Raw genomic sequence first — 19,830 nt, forward strand, 5'->3', positions numbered from 1 at the left:
CTGGTTCATTGTTCTTATCACATTGTATCGTTGTTGGTGTGAGTCAGTGTTCCACCATGAGTGTTGCTACCCACCCACGCTCATTTCCTCCACAGAGAACTCCTTTTTACATGGCTGGTGTCAAATGACCAAAAATAAAACCAGTAGCCATGTTGTTATACAGCTTATCTTCAAAGACACACACTGTATGGACTCACAGCAACAAAGGGCCTTATCCTAAGGTTTACATTGCCGTTTTTTTATACATCGGTCTATTACCACAGTCATGCTGAAAGAAATACACTATCATTTTAGGGCATTGTGCTGGCACAGTAATGTGAACAATGGTAACTTGAACAACTTTTCAACAGCTTTGAAATATTGCACATGATCTATTCAGAGTTGTACCGTAGTATATTATTGGTCAGATGTGGATAATTGAATCAGGACATAGAAAGACAGCATGCAGCATGAAGAGGTGAAATATTAGGCTAATGTAATGCCGATCTACATACTCAAAGCGCCGAGTTGCGATGCCTTGTGAGCTTGTAGATTGGCTATTCTTGCAATTTGAAGTACAATTAAGTATATAGGATTGAAGTGTTTTTTTACCAGGTTGCTTGCAGCCTGGTCTAGGAAGAGACTGATCAACTACTCAACACTTTCTCGACACTTTCTAAACACTTTCTAGGGACCTTTTCATCATTGGCTGTCCTTCAATCCTTTAAGCCAATGGGGAGACTTCCCCGAGACTTCCCCATACTCTGAACGACGGGCGTCCTGCCGTCCTCCCATACTATGGGATCATAGCCCAGAAAAAAAAAAGTGTGGTCGTCGCCACCAAACAAACTATTTAAAATATTACTATTGACTTGACTCCTCATTCACACACACACACACAGCGCCGCCTCCAACATCGATTTGTTACTCCGCGAGCGAAAGGGTACAGGACCACGGGTCCATTTGGTTCCGTGCGGGGACGCTGGAGAGAGCAACCTGGTATTAATATGACTGCGTCATCATTTCTTGTTTTAGAATATTTTCTGCTAGTGTGATGATAGCCATTATGAGTCAAAACAAGTTCACACCTTGACACACACCTTGACTTTTCACCATATTTCAACATATCATTCACTCTTTTGTGGCAGCCTTCCTGACAGCAGCTTATCAAAAGCATTACATGATGCAAATCCCAAGGGAGCCCACATCTATGAAATGTTCCAATACATAAACCGCATTAGGCCTTTAATTAACTGGTTAGACCGCAAATCCCCATCATTATTAGCCTGATGAATGTGCTGAAAAGATTCCTGGAAGGATTAAAAACATGGACGGCGGACGCATCTCCTTTGAAGAGAGTTTAAGATGGCCACTGAGGGAGACACGCACGCGCACACACACACACACACACACACACACACACACACACACACACACACACACACACACACACACACACACACACACACACACACACACACACACACACACACACACACACACACACACACACACACACACACACAGCTTTGTGTACAGTCCTTGAGGAAGGGAGGGAGTCGTCCTTCAGTGAAGTCACTGAGGACTGATTTGGCCAATGTTTACTTAGCCTACTGTACACGTTCAGCCGAAAACAATAATACAGGGGCAGTGCAAAATGGCCGCTGGAGTCACTATATCAACAATGTAAAAGAGCTCAACATGAACTCACGTCTCCACTCCACAAAATATGGAGAAAACCTCATACAGCAACTTTCTCTTTTTTCTTTTTGTGTCCATTGTGGGTCGGGACGGTGGCGTGTGCACTGGCCTTTTTGTTTGTGAAAGCTGATTAAAGTTCAGGACAGGAAGGGCCAGGTTTAGGGAAACAGGAAACCTGATGCAAGGAAACGGCCCACGTCACCAGCCAGCCCCCACAGCCACTGCTAAAAGTAAAATCCTGTCCCAGCGAAAGTATGGAGTCTTTACTCAAGTCCCCGATGAAACTTGTATTATTAACAGGTAAGTCCGCTTATCCGTCAGCCTCTCATACTAACTGTACAACAGCTATACTTGTAGCATGCGAGGCCTCCTATAGCCTAACAAGTACACGTCGTTGCTTTAGCATTTCCCACGTTAACTGTAATGGCTTTTTTTCCTCTATGTGAACGTAACTGATGTGCCTTTGTGCTATGGATGGTCGAAATTTGCTTTTTATTGTGATCGAGAATTGTACCTATATAGGCCTACAGCTTAATGTACAGAGCATGTCAGTAACATTCTCAGGATTGGAGTCTCAATAGGTTAAAATATTTTTTTTTAAAAAAGGAAAATAAATACATTCACAAACAAGCTCATAGCGCGTCACTTCGTGCCGCGCTATGAGCTTGTAGATCTGATATTTTTGTAAAATCTTGAAAATGTGTGCAAATATTTCAATATATACATTTTTTAAGAGAACATTTGTAACCCTAATCTTTGCTTCTGGGGGTCCCTGGAACAAAATATTTTCAGATGGGGGTCGGCGGCCAAATACATATAATTTTGGGGGTCCTTGACATGAAAAGGTCTGAGCACCACTGATATAGCAACATATACGTTTTTCAGAAAACTCTTAGGATTTAGAAAGACGTTTGTAGAATCAGCCTCAGGTCTTAATGGGTTAAAACACGTTTTGTAATGACGAACGCACTTTTGTTCACCAAGCATGGCTCTCCAGTCTGGTGGACCCATGCAGCTTCTATGACATTTGTGACTCGTGCCATCCGCTTGCTACATGCAAGGCCCTGAATGGATCAAACGATGCCTGCCTCTGTAACCATGGATACACCGGGGATGGAACCACCTTCTGCAATGGTGAGCATAAATATTAATATACTTTTTTTGAATTAATGAGTTTGCTGTTTTCTATACATATATTTTGTAAAGCACACTGGCCTTCTTTTTTTGTGGGAGCCTATATCGACATATAATATTTGATTGGTAGATTATCACAGCTACCATGACACAAAATATGCAGAGTTGCTCATACAAGCAAAAAGAAAAAAGATTTTTTTTTCACGTTAAAGTTGTAATGTAAAAATAAAAAATTAACCTTGTGATTGCCATAGAGAAAAGGGCAATAATAGGCAACATTTTAGAATGGCCTTATTTCAGTAAGCAACTTTACACTGAAAGGCAGTAAAATATATGCCATGTATTGTTTTAAGTATGTTGTGCATTGAGTATTCTTAATGTATGTATTGCAAGTATTCCAGAGCTGTGTTTTCCCCCAAAACAAATCCTGGTTAACACACTGTGATAAGGTTACTGTAAAATAAATTGTTACCAGATATTATAATGAGCTTGTTTGAATTTGTTATTATTGTATGTTTATGGCCGGTAGGAACCAGGAAGACAAAATGCTTTCTATATGAAATAGCAGTTTGTAAACAACTAAACATGAAGGATTGTTAACAAGCTTGTTGTATTGTGCAGTACAAAGATGTGGTGCAGGCAATTCAAAAATAAGAAGGCAGAATATGTGTTATAGCTACCCCACATCAGGAGACTTCAAGATAAACCAATTTTCTACGGTTGTTGTGGCAACACAAATCAGTCGTTCCTCTGTGTGCGTTTGCCTCAAAACCTTTTTACAATGTTAATTGGATATGAGCTACTGAGATGTTGCTTTGAACACTAGTGTGTACACTGTGCAAGCTATGGTGAATCATCTCCCTGTATACACAGAATTCTAACTGGATTAAGCAATTTGACCGCAAAGGAATTAACAAAACAAGGACTAGAGATCTCTTGGTTTTTTTAAAAGTGTAGGCTACAATATAATTTTATGTATAGCAAAACTTGATTAATTTCACATTTCTCGTTCTGCTTCAAACAATCCTGTTCATGTACATATTAATGTAACTTCAGACAACATTTTTCTTCCAACTAATTTAATTCTACTTCATGTCATCTTGTGAACATAGTTTCTTGGGGACATGATTTGTTCTGTGGTGGTACTGTATATCATTAATTGTGACCACAAAACGAGCCAGACTCGCACTTTTTTTACTGTTTGATGACAAGATGTTGGCTCCAAAAACTCAACGCGCATGCGTTAATCAAAGAGAAAACATTACAGTGTAGAATACCCCTTTCTTTATCTTCACAGCGGTGGGTCAACTATATTTCACTTTGTCTTTCAGCCAGCATTGTTACTCTTTGTTATGTTTCTGTCCTGTTTTGGCTTAGAATTCCTGGAACTCTTTTTTATATTTCCTGACCGCGATCACAATCATGAAGGGGTTCACATAATTCAAGGGCCCAAATGTAAATCAAACTGTCAGTAATATAAACAGCATAGCCGCTGATTTCTAAACAAAATGGTGTTATTAAATTAGAGATGAATGACCTTCCCATAAGTCGTCATTTCCCCCAAGTTTCAAAAATGAATTGAATTATTTTACAATAATTAAGTACATGCGATGTACAAGACCTTCAAATTAAGCAATTACAATTTAAATAAAAATATTGCACTGTGTGTTATTTGATGCTGCATTACCAATTTTTCAGGTCATAAAGCAGCAAGTGCCTTATCAAAAGGTTGCTATTGAAAACAACCAAATGTCGAGTAAACCACTGGTTCTCAATGTCCGGTCCAGGGACCACCAGGGGGTCCAAATGGACCCTTACTGGTCTGTAACTCTGTGAGTGTACAAATGGAACCAAATGGACTCTTATGGGTCCATTTGGTATTTTACAGTATAGCTTGGGTCCCAGAGATAACCCATTGTACGCTTTTTGAGTTACAGACCCGTAGTGTCCATTTGGACCGCTGGCGGTCCCCGCACCTGACCTTGAGAACCAGAGCAGGAAACTGTATAGCTCTGATATCCTACTCTAAGACAGAAGCTGACTGTCTGAAGTAGATCAATCGGTAACACTCACTCTTAAGATCCCTTTCATTTCCCCAAGCAATGAACTACAAAAGCACAGTGAAGTCTACACTTAAGAAAAAAGAATAGAAAGGACAACATCAATCCATTTATTATTATGAAATTCCTGCAGGTGTTGTGTTTGTGTGCAACAGCGAGGGGTTCAAAGGTCTGGAATGTCAGACGCTACTTCCCCTGATGAATATTGTTGTCACCTCCCATTCCGGGGGCAGAGGAAATCCCTTCCCGGATGGACTTTGCACACAAGGTGCAGCGGGGAGGAAGAGCACGGTGTCCATCATACCGGGACAAGAGAACACAACACAACAGTGGAAAGTTTTAGCAGGTCACTTCCAGTAACTTGGAAAATGAAGGTGCATTCAAAATGAAACTAGAGCAGCAGTTCCCAAATGACTATTAAACTTCCCAAACGCTGATTGGAGCAAAAGGCAACATCCGCAACAAACATTGTTTTTTTTTTACTGGAGGCTTAGTGATTTGTACTAGCTTTCAGCTCATATAAATGAAACAATGACAAACAACTGAACAATTCCAAAATGTAAAATTAAGACACATTCTTCACATAAGCCAGAACGCCATAGTTAAGGCCAGGATAAGAACAAAAGTCCAAATGCAAGTCAAGATCAAAGGGCTTCTAATCTGTCACTGAAGAAAGTTAAGTGATACTTGAGACCATTACCAGAATAACACAGCTGAATTGTATTGGAGTGCCGTCCATTTTGTCAAACAATACTTCAGAGTTGCTTTCAGTAGAATGTAGTCCAACATGTTATGTACTGAAGAAAGATCAATGTACGCAGGGATGGCAAGTTTACTTTAGAAAAGTAATTCATTACAGATAGCTGATTACCCTCCTAAAACTTTATATAAATCAATTTGATTACTTAACCACATGAACCCTAGAGTTCCTATTCTGACTGGGCATGTCATAATAGGCAAACATTTGGCGAAAATAGGCTAACCATCGCCGAAAATAGACGATCTTTCAGATTGGCTATTTTCGGTGTGGGATAAAAAGGACTTGACCCTGGGAGAACCCGATTAACGAAGTATAGGGTTATGGCGTTAATCAAGTTTTTTTTTTTTACCCGTTTCTTTCCCATGCTTTTCTCCTTGCTCTCCTTCCCTCTCTCACCCTTTTTTTCCTGCAAACTACAAATGGCAAAAAATAATTTCACCCACTTCTTTACACCTGTAAACCTCTGATTTGACAATACAATGATTCTGATTCTGTAATATAATGTTTTATGTTGTGTTTAATGTTGAGACAGTTGAAAAACTGAAAGCAAGTCGTTGTATGGGACACAGAAGAGAAGGCGGCTCTGGTGGGATTTGATTTTGGTCTGGGTATCAGAAGTAATACGTGGTATGTGTACAAATCAGTTGAGGTGGCAGGATGCCAACCCATTGTGATAAAAACGAAAACAAAACAGGAGTCGCACCACCATCTCTCAAGTTGTTGGTACAAAAGACAACAACCCTGTATGCTGTAACACGTTACAGTACATATCATATCCCCTCTCTGCTCTTACTTTCCTGTCGTAATAAAGCAAAGCAAGAAAGCAAAGGCAAAAAGAAAAGAAAAATTATATATATATATATATTTTTTTTTAAGAATAGTTATCATTTTATTTCCAAATTGGGGTTATATCATTCTGGAATGAAAACTATTCATTTGAAGGCTGTTTCTACGTGGCTTTCTCCTCCTAACAACTAACCCAGTTTATCTTCTGCACTGCCCCGTCTTACTACAGATGACAACGAGTGCCAGAACGTGACAAATATCTGCGGGGACAAGGGGAACTGCACTAACACGGTTGGCAGCTACCACTGTACCTGTGTTCCTGGCCACGCGTCAACAGGACCCGACAAGTTCCAACCCAACGATGGCACCGAATGCATCGGTAATGTCACAATCAGAATCAGAACCACTTGATTTGTTGGATAACGATGCGCCGTGCTGCCATGCAGCGTAGAAGTCTCTGGCTGCCAGAGGCCCTTACAGTGTTAACAACATTGGATGATGACAGCTTTTACCAAGACTCGCCACTTGTCATTTAAACCATGCACAGTACAGGAGCATGGGGATATTTATGAATGTTTGATTCTATTTAAAGACGATTAGCATATAAACGTATTATGTTATATTCATATTATTGAATATTCATGTTAGTAACACTTAAGTCCATTAAAATGACGAATCACGAGTGCATGGCCAGTGCTCGTGTAATTTTGACTTGTTGGCAAAGATGCAGAGATATTTTGACAACTGCAGTGGTACAGTATAGTAACAGTAGTGACACACATGGTACTGGCATAGCAACACATCAGATGTACAGGTCCACTAGACAGTGCAAGAAGACATACAGTAGACAGTAGACCATACAGTATATATCATTATATGCTTTTAGACATCTGTCTTCAGCTACAGCTCGTATTTAAGTAATACGGCACAACTGTGTATAGGTTTAGGTGGTATCTTCTTAATACTGTATACCCATACAGTATTGTTTGAAGGAATTTGGGGCATTTCTGTACCATTAAGTTAACTCTTAGTACATATTTTACTTGACAGAGCAGCATACTGAATAGTGTGCACTGCAGAGGAACAGTGATAATATAAAGCTGTAAGAGTGATCGATTTACAAAGGTTCTACTTGGAATCCTTTTTGCCCCAATTAATCTTGCCAATGTGTATAGTCCCTGTCTCTGCCAACCCCCCGCTTAATGGAGACCACATGTCTCCTCCAGTACACATGGAGTTACAAGCCGCTGAATTATTTTCACCTGAGAGTGAGGAGTTTCACTGCTATTCCTCCCAGTTCCACCTCCTTAGTTCCACACCCATGCTGAACAACCTGTAGGAGTCACTAGTGCAGCAACAGAGATTGCTTTCCCCTGCTGACTCCCCACCCGTAAATATGGCCAACTGAGTTAAGTTGAAGCGCCCGGCCAAGCTGGTGGCACTGTGGAGGAATTTAATCCCAGTCTCCATGGTGGTGGGCAGGAACTTTACACCTGTGCCCCCCGGACACATGGCAGAGTCTAGGTCTAGAGCAGGGGTCTTGAACGTTTTTCAGGCCAAGGACCCCTTAGCTGAGAGAGAGATGAAGCAGGGACCCCCCCACTACATATTGTATAAAAGTGTGTGGCAGATTAAACTTTTCAATAGATTTCATAGATAGCTTCATAGACTTGTTTGACAGCTCTATCATTGTGTAGCGTTGTGTTAGATTGTGTTCCTATGTGAGCTTGTAGATTGGCTATTTTCTGCTAATGTTCCCCTCAGAATAGCGATTCTAAAAGAAAAACAGTTCCTATCACAAAGATTTGGCGGCCCCCCCGTGTAGCAACTCTGAGGACCCCCTAGGGGTCCCAGACCCCCTCTTGAAGACCCATGGTCTAGAGGATTAAAGTTACTAATCCCATATAAAATGCTTTAATTTGTTTTAAATGTTTGGCATCGATCATTGTGTGAGAGCGAGTGTCACTTCTTTCTTATAACAGTTTTCTCATTTTGAAATGGCATGTCTTCACCTGTGTCTTTCAGATATTGATGAATGTACAGAAGAACAGGTGTGCGGGCCTTTCTCTCAGTGCCATAACACAAAGGGATCTTTCTATTGCACCTGCCAACGAGATTACCTCCCCAGTTCAGGCGCCAAGTACTTTCATCCCGACAGTGGTGCAAGGTGTAAAGGTGGGTGCACACATGTACAGTACATGCATGCATACAACTACGCACACAAATGCACAAAACAAAACACACCGCAACATATACACACGCATATTGGATAAATAATGACCTACACATACAAATTTACACACTCAAACACTCACTCTCACTCTCACACACACACACACTTTTGTATTACTATACTTTTGAGGACATCCGACATTTTAGGACGGTGATTTTATGAATGCCATTTTTAAGCCTTTTGACATTTTAGCAAAAGCAACGCAAGTATGAATCAGGCATAACTCCAACCCTATAACCCCTAAGCCTAACCTCTTTCCCTAATTGTAAGCCTTTAATTCCCCAAATCATTTTAACCATAAAACAACAATTTTTCTTGTGAGGACCAGGAAAATTGTCCTCACAAATGTCTATTTGTTAAATTCTTCTATATTTGTGGGGACATTTGGCCCTCAAAAGTATATTAATACAGTTGAAGTACACACACACACACACTTTGTGTATCGTTTATTTTAAGTCTATTTGGCCCTAATTTGTGTCATACTTTTAGTCATAAGACACCGCACAACATAGGACCCTATTTCTCTGTCCCTCCTTCTGTATCCAGCACCCACACATATGTAGGTGCTTACGTAATCATTGTTATTCACTAACTCATGCGCGCGCGCACACACACACACACACACACGCACATGCATGCATGCACGCTCAGGTAACTGAAAGGTTTGCCCCATGACGCAATGTGTCAGGTAAACGGTGCAATCCTAAATCTATGACAGATATGATTATAAGGGAAATCCAAAGCAGTGACAGCATCAGTGGAATCCAGAAGTGATAGCAGTGACAGCATTGCAATGTCCTTTTCACAGTAGAATTTCCGAAAAAATCTATTTTCTAAATATCAAAGAATCCGTTCTTATGAATTGTTTTTGTTTTCATTGTTCCCAGAGCATCCCAAGAAAAACTGCCATGACAGCGCCAGATGTGTCGCACAGACTGTCAACAAAACCCTTGAATATGTGAGAACCTCTCTTCTGTTACAGCAGTTGTTCTCAAAGTGGAGTCTAGGGACCCCCAGGAGTCCTAGAGGCACTTCCAGGGGGTCCCCAGCTAAACGTGGAACAGTTTAATTTCCCTATTCAGATCCGTTATCTCCTCACCTACAGTTGAGTATAGGCTGTTGTAGAATTGTGTATAAAATTGCTCTCTTATGGCACAAAATATTTTCAAATGGGGGTCCGCGACTTACCTATCAATTTGGGGGTCATTGACATGGAAATGTTTGAGAACCACTATGTTACAGTATTTGAGACAGCACGCCATGGTAGAACAAAACAAAATATACATTCTGACACTGCCCTCTACTGGCAGGAATTGTGTTGTGCCTTAACACTGAACAGAATTCCTCTAACTTTGCGGATCCCACACAAAGGATGTACTATAATGTACTATAAAGCAGATGGAAACTATAAAGAAGTTAAATTCCATTTTAGTAATGCTGCCTTTTTTTCCTGATGCATCAACATCTGTAGAGTTTTACTCCAGCATGTGCCTATACGCCGATACACATCTTCCTCTTTGGGGAGGTCTGCATGTCTGTTGCATTATTCAGATTTAATTCATCCTTATGTTTGTCCCCTGGGCAAAAGTAGCCTTTTGCCAAGCGATCATTGTAAAAAAAAAAAAGACATGCTCTTGCAGTTCATGACCTGCCCGGTTTAATGAGGTTTGAACAAGAACAACTTGAGTCGTGGTAGAAAAATGTAGATGCTGATTAAAACAAAACTGCCTGTCTTTGATTTGAAGATGAGCACCATCACGGAGCCCGAGAGTCTGCTGGGGGAGATTGCCAACCAGACATCCGGCGCGCTGACCTCGGTGGAGGTGATCTCATACGTGGAGGCCTTGTCTCTGTCCACGGCCCTGTTGAGGTTGGGGGGGAAGGATCTCGGCGCCAAACCATTCATCCTCAACTCGACCCTGACTGTAATCTTTTTTGTTTACTGTTCTTGGTCACATGCAGCGACGTTTGGAATGCTGCCTCGCCCGTGATTACACATTGATTTAAGGTTTAGGATTACCATGCATCAAATATGATTACACATTGAGAAGTTTCAGCCTAGCTCTCTGATTGGTCAAAGATGTGTTCTGAAGTGCTGATCATTTCCATAAAGCTATTCGTTCTATTCATTGCTATGCATACCATTTCAGTGGAGTACATTTACTCAAGTAACGTATTTAAGTACAACTGTTAGGCACTTTTACATACAATTATTTCTATTTTTCGAAAAGATTTCACAATTTTTTTAAAAACCTTCAAGAAATGAGTACTTTAAGAACAATTTGTTTCCAATACCTTTGTATATTTACTCAAGTTAAGTTTTGAATACAGGACTTTTACTTGTAACAGTATTTCTACATTGTTGTATTGCCCCACACACCCACACACCCACGTTTTCTTCCACCACTGATTGTAATAACGGGATAGGATAATAATAGGGAGCTAGCTACTGTATGGATATTCCTGGCTTTATTTTTATTTGTTTTAGAAGACAATTATGTCTATCAGTTAATTTGTTTCAATCAGTACACATGCATACACTAGCTAAAGATTGTAGGAATACCCTTGTGGCTATTCACTGCTCTATGCAATCGACTGAGACGCTAATGGTATGGCTATGTTTTTATTTATTCACTCAAAGAACATTATACTGTAACAAAAAATGTCTTTGGATAGGGGCTCCCTAACAACACACTAATGAAACACTATATAATAAACACACACACACACACACACACACACACACACACACACACACACACACACACACACACACACACACACACACACACACACACAGAGCATTTTATCTTATCTTCTTGTTTTCGACAGAAACTTGTGAACGCTGTGAACAACTTGGTGGAGAAGGATGAGCTGGTGGCCTGGAACAGGATGAAAGCAGAGCAACGGGCTCACACCATCACCAAGCTCCTGCACACAGTGGAGGAGAGTGCCCTGGTTCTGGCCGGCAGCTACAAAACTCCCACCGAGCTGCAGATCAAAGCCAGCGAAATGGGTGAGAGATCGTCATTCGTGCGGACCGTTCTCACTGGCGTTCGGGTGATATTATTAAATTGCTATTTCTGATGTTGCCCTCTCCGATTGTGGCGATATGTGCGTTTTGGATGATTATCGTTTTTCATATCCTGTCATCGCCACCCCCCCTCTCCATCCCCACCCACCCACAGAATTGAAGCTCTTCACCTTTGATGTTCAGCAGACGAAGCCTACACTGTCCGTCTCCATGGGAGGAGATCATATAAATATAACTCCAAAGTCTACAACGGAGGAAGCTGGAAATGGTAATTAAAAATAGCTGGATGGCTAGACAGACAGACAGACAGACAGACAGACAGACAGACAGACAGACAGATAGATAAACAGACACTGTACTAAACACATATATTAATATGGATACTGTAGACAAAGACACAATGTAACAGATAGATCTAGATACTGTGAATAGAGTCATAATGAATAGATATATAGATACTGTGGAGAGGTAGATGTACAGTATAGAGTAGATGGATAGATAGATAGATAGATAGCCTACTGCTGATAGACAGATAGGATACGGTAGATGAAGCTCAGTTTCTCTAAGCTCTCACAATGTCTGACAAATAAAAAGTTTGATAAAATAACAAAAAAAAAGTTACATCCCTTGTGTCATATCTCCTTCCCCTCCTCCTGTCCGTCAGAGAGCGTGTCGGTGGTGTTTGTGAGATATGACAGCATCGGTGACATCCTGACTCCAGGCACTGACCCAGGTGTGACTGACTACTCGCGCTCTGCTGCGACAGGGGAAATCACTGTCAACTCCCAGGTCATTGCAGCAGCCATCAAACCCACTGACGTGTACCAGCTTGACCACATTACCTTCACTCTGAGACACAACGAGGTGAGGTTTTATACATAGCACTCAGGGCTGACTACATCGATTTTTCATCCCCACGCTCCCTGTACAGCGATGTACATAACTTACTGCTAGAGTCCACTTTTTTGCCGCATGCTTGCTGAGCTAACAGTGGAGTTTTGCTTCAACCCCATGAGAAATTGTACGTGGTAGGAAAGAAATCAAGTTTTGCTCTCTTTTTCAGCTGTCATCAATTAGAAGGGGATGGTCTCTTGACTAGTCCGTTGAGAGACATTAGGGTTTTCTCTTACAATGCACTTATTTGAGCCTACTGTGTAACAATCAAGTCTGCAGTAACTTTCATGGGACTTTTGAACTGCTACCTCTGTACGTTAACATTTTATGTAAGCTAAAAGAAAAGGAGCGTGTCTCTTCTCTTCTCTTCTCTTCTCTGCTGCTTTAGCCCAATCCTAATATTATGTGCTGTATGATGTAATTTGAAGAGCATTTTATCTTGTACTGCTCATAACATCCTACCAAGATTGGTACTCCATGAAAACTCTCTCACGTATCCTGTTGACAGCTAACTGTGTCAATCCGGAGCCATCACTGCTCACTCTTTAGTCTGGAGAAACAACTTTGTTATCCCTTACTGGGATTCTGCAATAGCTTTGGCATCTGCAGTCCCCAGACAAGTAAAAGTTGAACGAAAGAGGAATATTTTGCACTAAAATGTGTGTATTTTAATTAGAGATCATAATTGAGTAATGAACTGTATGAGTAAAATGAAAATCTATTCCTTATCGGACCCCTGGGGGTCTTAGCTTTGCAGGGGTATCGTTGCTAATTGAATAACTTATTAAATGTTCCCCATTGTTAAGCTGAGTCATCATGAATGATCTAATGGGCCAAAGCTGGACCAGTATTCCTTTAATTACGCAGGTGGTCGGGCTGAGCTGGAAGTTACACACAAGGTTAAAAACTGGAACTTCTGAAATTAAACAATTCAAATAGCACTATACTGTAAAAGTGGGCACACACATCCCAAAAGAAAAATACACACAGGGTGCTGAACAGAATGTATATAGTCCATAAGAGAAATAATAAATAGTTTACAAACTGCAGGGCTCCTGTATCATATAATGTAATGCACCATAGAAAAAAGTGAAATTTCTATGGTGCATTAAATGTGCTTTGGGTGACCTGCAGTGTGCGAACTGCATATTCTTTCTCTTTAACTAGTCCAACTGCAGCAATGCCTGAGGTGTCAAGGGCCATGTCTACTGTACAAGGATCTCAACTAAACAAAGCAGACATCTCTTTATTGAGTATGCTTCAAGGTCCAACAGCTTTAATGTATTTAGCACTGTTAAAATTGCAAAACTAATGAAGGCTTTTTCATTAATTCTCTATCCCCACAAAGGCTATAGACGCCAAGGCTGACATGACAACGTGTGCCTTCTGGAAGTATGATCCCACCAGCCTTCAGGGTCACTGGGCCACTCAAGGCTGTGAGCGAGTTCAGGCCAACAGCACTGCTACCACATGCTCCTGCAATCACCTCACACACTTTGTCATCCTAATGTCCTCGGGACGGGCCAATGTAAGTGGCCATGTTTTAGAAATGTTATGGTTGCTCTGTTTTCACTGAGGCTATAATAGAAGTAGGTGGTTGCCTATCATCTTGATTTGTCTTGTTTGTTTCTTAGTTTTTATGTGTTTAAAAAGGTTGGCTGTTTAATGCATAATTTATACTTAGTTGCGCACCCGACACCGGCACGCAACTAAGTATAAATCAGGCTTTAGAAGCCCCTTGGGCTTGCATGAATAGTTGGTTTCTTACCTATCTTTCTAGTTTCTAGTTTTTTTTGTCTTATTGGTGTTTTATCACTTTGTTTTGTGTAAATAAACTAAGTTTGAACCAAACAAAGAAAACTACCAAAGTCACTTAAAAGTCACAATACTTCTAAACCCAGTCATAACTTTGCGATGCGACGCGTTCTTAGATTGTAGAACTGGTATTTTCTAACGGTTTTGAAAACTTGCAAAAACTTACAAAATGGGACATAACGAGTGCTTTCACATTTGGTTCTTTATATTTTGATGCCAATACTTTTGTACTTTTACTTAAATCATATTTTGAATGCAGGCCTTTTATTTGAAACAGAGTATTTTTTACATATCGGCATTTCTACTTTTAGTTCAGCTAAAAAATAAATCTGAGTACTTCCTCCACTGCTTGTGCTCTCAGTTTGTGGCAGACAGCGACGTCCTGACAAAGATCACCCAGCTGGGGATGATCATTTCCATCATCTGCCTGTCTATGTGCATCTTCACCTTCTGGTTCTTCAGTGAGATCCAGAGCACCAGGACCACCATCCACAAGAACCTCTGCTGCAGCCTCTTCATGGCCGAGTTCATCTTCCTGGTCGGGATAAACTGGAACACCCATAAAGTAAGTTCAGCAGAGCGTTTCCAGAACACAGGTTGTGACTATGGGGAAAGTAAGAGTGCGATCGTACACGTGTGTGTGTGTGTGTGTGTGTGTGTGTGTGTGTGTGTGTGTGTGTGTGTGTGTGTGTGTGTGTGTGTGTGTGTGTGTGTGTGTGTGTGCGTGCATGCTGTACTGGGCCGTCTCCTCTGCATTTGATTACTTATGCGGTCAGTCATCCTTGCCTTGTTGTAATATTTCATAGTGGTCGGACTGTCTCCTGGCAGCATGGCGAGATAAAGACCTTTTTTCCCCATCTCTCTCTCTCTCTCTCTCTCTCAGACTATGATATCATTTCAAACCGTACAGTAATTGCAAAATGCACATCAACATAGATTACACAAATTAACAAACAAACACAAAAAACAGATGTAGGCTTATATAAACTGTAAGTGGTGATTATTCTGACATATGGACTTCTTAAAGGAGGAGTTCACCCAAAAAATGACTTATTTTCTATCAATTGCACACCCCATGAAGCCTTGAATGAATGGATTTATTTTTGTTTTTGTGGCATTCCTAAGCCAATAATTTGATGACTGGGTGTGTATCCGGTAGGAGACACAAATAATCTACTTTGTGTCTCCTACCGGATACATTAGCCGGTAGGAGACGGGAATCAAATTATTGGCTTAGGAATGCCACAAAAACAAAAATAAATCCGTGGATTCAAGGCTTCATGGGGTGTGCAATTGATAGAAAATAAGTCATTTTTTGGGTGAACTACCCCTTTAAACTTGGCTTACTGATCCACTCTTGCCTTAATTCTCTCTCTCTCTCGCTCTCTCTCTCTCTCTTTTTTCAGCTTTTCTGCTCAATAATTGCCGGGCTGCTCCATTATTTCTTCCTGGCGGCCTTTGCCTGGATGTGCATCGAGGGGATCCATCTGTACTTGATAGTGGTCGGCGTCATCTACAATAAAGGCTTCCTGCATCGTAACTTTTACATCTTCGGCTATGGAAGCCCGGCAGTGGTGGTGGCCATCTCAGCGACACTAGGCTCCAAGTATTATGGTACCAATAAAGTGTAGGTACAATTTATTTTTTAGTTATTAAAGATGTTCTGTCGAGATGTTCTATATCAGCGGTTAGTTCTCTAAAGCTTATTATCTCTAGTCTCTAGATCCATTCCAGGTACAATGGTGTAAAAATCTAAACCAGCATACAGTATTTTAGTCAAGGTGGAAATCCAATCCCTACGATATTTTTAAACTTTTAAACTTTCTGTGTTGCCACTTCCTCTGTCAATCAATGTGTGATGTTTTTTTGTTTTTTTTGTATTGCAGATGTTGGCTGAGCACAGAAAACAACTTCATATGGAGTTTCATTGGGCCTGCATGTTTGATAATTCTGGTGAGATAAGAAGCCTCGGTTGAATACTAAAACATTTATAGAATTAATCAGGAACGGATTGCTTCAAAGAGAATGAGTCATTTGAATTTGTGTGTCATGATTTGTTTTGGTTCATCCTCTACTCAGGTTAATCTATTGGCTTTTGGAGTAATTATTTACAAAGTTTACCGTCATACTGCTGTGAAGAAACCAGAGATCAGCCACTATGAAAACATCAGGTAGGCCTGAGTGTTTGTTGTATGAAAGGAGATCATAATGTCAAAAGTCCAGATCGGTGTTTTGAAGTATTATAATTAGGGCATTATTTTAACTGCTTGCAATAATTACCATATCTCTTTGCTGCTTCACAAAGGACAATTTAACATCTACCCATAATATACTAAAGTCACGGTAGAGTACAGCAGGTCAAAGGCATATCTGAAGAATTAAATTCATTATCTGCTAGATTATAGCATCATCTTGGAAGCATGTACGCGATATCAAATTAGTCGTTAGTCATTTGTTGCTTTAGAAGAAAGACACTTTCATCATGCAACCCAGACTGTTTTGAAGTCAGAATAATGACCTGTAGCACATGGTGACCACCAGGTCATGTGCCCGCGGTGCCCTGGCCCTTCTGTTCGTGCTGGGGGCCACCTGGACGTTTGGCGTGCTGCACATCCTACATGAGACCACCCTCACCGCCTATCTGTTCACCATCACCAACGCCTTCCAGGGAATGTTCATCTTCATCTTCCTCTGTGTCTTGTCCAGAAAGGTAAACAAGCCTACTCTCTAATGATGGGTCATCATTACTTCGGTTTTCTTTCTGACATTGACCTGAACTAGGGATGCAACAATCGATTGTTTTAAGAAGATTATAAATGCATTATAGACACGGAATTCATTGGAATTCTTCTCCCCAATTTAGTCATTATGCCAATTCCCCCCATATACTGTGTGTGGGGTTTGATGGGTCTGATGGACTGTGCCATAAGTAGGGCACGGCCATTTTTCCGTTTTCTTTCTTTCATTTTATTTTTACAGACTATGAAAGTGCTATTTGTGAGCTGTATATGTATATATTGAAAATATATATTTATTTGCATGTTATTAAACCTCATTTAACAAGCTAAGAAAAAGCCTGCCAAAGATCGGCGTTATCTCACAAAATCCTAATACTTGAGCATTTAAACTAAATAAAAATTAATATGTAAAAAAAACTGTAATTAAATTAAAAAAGAGAAATATATATATATATATATATATATATATATATATATCCTCGATTTGTGCGATTTCATGTTACTGTCACTGATACAGTACAGTCACTGTCAGTGCATACAGCGTAGACATTTTTGGGGGGAAAAGAAAAGAAAAGGCCACTTGCGAGTCGCACCGGCACACACTATTCTGACCTCATAATCACACACTACAGCATGTTAATACCAAGGCACCTGTTTAAATTCTACGGAATCTCATTATGCCATGAAGAAAGAGGTTTCCAGGGCATAGCGGTTTTGAATGCGATACAATTAAAATGTACATTTACAGGACAATATTATATCAAGTACAATACACAATACAACTAGCAACTTCCTCCACTCACGATGTCATGATTATTCATACCTGTCCCAGATAGCTGCTTTTTCACCAGTTATGGAGAACTTTTGTCATTTTAAGTAATTTCCATTTTTAAATATCTGAAATTGTCCCTTATCTGTAGCCCTACCTTTAAGGGGAAACATACTTTACTATTAATAATCCTAGAATTCCATCCTAATCATTGTTGAGCAGGGCAGCAACAGTTTGGGGAAACAGGCTGATTACCGTTTTTGAGCTTCTGTGCATAAATTGGAATTGGAAAAACTCTTGACACATTTATCTTTCTTCTCCCATGTGTCTTTCCAGATTCAAGAGGAGTATTACAGGCTTTTCAAGAACGTGCCGTGTTGTTTTGAATGCCTAAGATGAACTGAAGCAATCAAAGCCCCTTCACCCTCCATTGCACAATAGTCAACAGCTTTGCAATAATCTTTATCTCCTGCATCTCAACACATCATACAGCTGAAGAGATTTAAAAAAAAGTACAGATTTCTAATGAGCAATTGTATGTAGCACTGGTAATATTAAATGCTATTGTTGTTGTCAAAAGCTGCCTTTCTAAACACAATTTTATCAAAATGTAATGTTTAAGTATTTTTCCATTGCTTTGTGATACAAGACATTTTCAAAATACAAAATTATTTTTTCTTGTATATTTTTGGGATGTAAAATTACCTTGCAATTATCTGCATTGCATTTCATTTTTTTCATCCAGCCCATTTTACTGCAACTTGTTGATTCTTTGTTTGTAAAATTGTATTCTAAATTATTTAAATAAAATGTGGAAAAAACATTTGCCATTTGTCATTTTAGGGCACGGTCACGCCGAAGTATAATTCTACCTATGAGGGCGGATTCTGCCAATGCTATTCAATGGGAACGGAGCGGTTTGTTGCCATTTGCGGATTTCTGCAAAAACACGCTCTGTTCCCATTGAAAAGCATTGGCAAAATCCGCCCTCATAGGTAGAATTAAACTTCAGTGTGACCGTGCCCTTATGGTGCATTTTTAACCTTCCTTGAAAGAGGACCACTACAGTAATTCATCTTTCACCATATGAAATACATGAGCTCATTTGGAATCACAAACCTTTATCAGGCAAACAGCCCCATCTACTGGACACAAAGAGGAACACCATGGCTACATTGATAGCTTGATCCCAGGAACCGAGAAATTGGACTTCATACCTATGTTCCTACTATGAATAAATGTCTCTAGAACCATAATTATTATATTTACTAATATGAGTCATTTATCTCCATTAAACCAGCTGCAATTTACTATAACAATTTAGCCATTTAGCAGACTCTCTTACCCGCCAGACGGCCGGTGGGCCACCCAAAAAAAAAAAGTGCACCCATGCCTACAATGTACTAGGTCTGCAAATATCAATTATTTGATTAGCAATAATTATATCGATTATATTTGATTAATCGAATAATAGAGAAGTGTGTTTATATACTTATTTATTCATCAACAAATTGACACAAAATAACTGAGTTTTTATAATTGACTACATACATTGATTAGTCTGATTAATTATTTAAGGCCTATTTTATACTTCATTATACAACATTGTATAGCACAGTAATACTGAAAATAGCCAATCTACAGAGCTTGCTATTTTCTGTATTTTTTTTAAATGTTTGAAAACGCTTAAGTGTTGCACCACCAAACTGTAGTCTACCACTACACTATTTCACATAGAGAAAGAGTCTCAGGGTAACCTGGTGGCCACATCCGGCACATCAAGGATTCACAGGAATAAATATTAGGCACTAGCTTTGACCCACAGTAAAAGATAAATATAATAGCTAACTACAAATTAAGTAATTGGATTACATCAAGACCTCTGTCCAGATAGAAATTTAAACATTATTATGTCAAGTCAATACAT

General features: G+C 40.0%; 1 protein-coding gene across 1 annotated transcript; it reads left to right on the forward strand.

Moving 5' to 3' along the window:
* The first annotated feature begins 1,897 nt into the window (after positions 1–1,897).
* On the forward strand, positions 1,898–18,717 carry adgrl4 (adhesion G protein-coupled receptor L4). The gene is made up of 16 exons (XM_080430212.1): positions 1,898–1,980; positions 2,665–2,814; positions 6,650–6,799; positions 8,446–8,595; positions 9,541–9,611; positions 10,399–10,578; positions 11,486–11,669; positions 11,842–11,955; positions 12,352–12,551; positions 13,930–14,109; positions 14,758–14,961; positions 15,803–16,023; positions 16,283–16,349; positions 16,476–16,567; positions 16,938–17,106; positions 18,240–18,717. The coding sequence occupies exons 1-16, from the start codon at positions 1,935–1,937 to the stop codon at positions 18,300–18,302; spliced, it is 2,241 nt and encodes a 746-aa protein (XP_080286338.1). The 5' UTR covers positions 1,898–1,934; the 3' UTR covers positions 18,303–18,717.
* Positions 18,718–19,830: the final 1,113 nt, after the last annotated feature.

This window comes from Gymnoscopelus braueri (genome assembly GCF_963280865.1).
Source record: "Gymnoscopelus braueri genome assembly, chromosome: 6".
Classification (NCBI taxonomy): Eukaryota; Metazoa; Chordata; class Actinopteri; order Myctophiformes; family Myctophidae; genus Gymnoscopelus; species Gymnoscopelus braueri.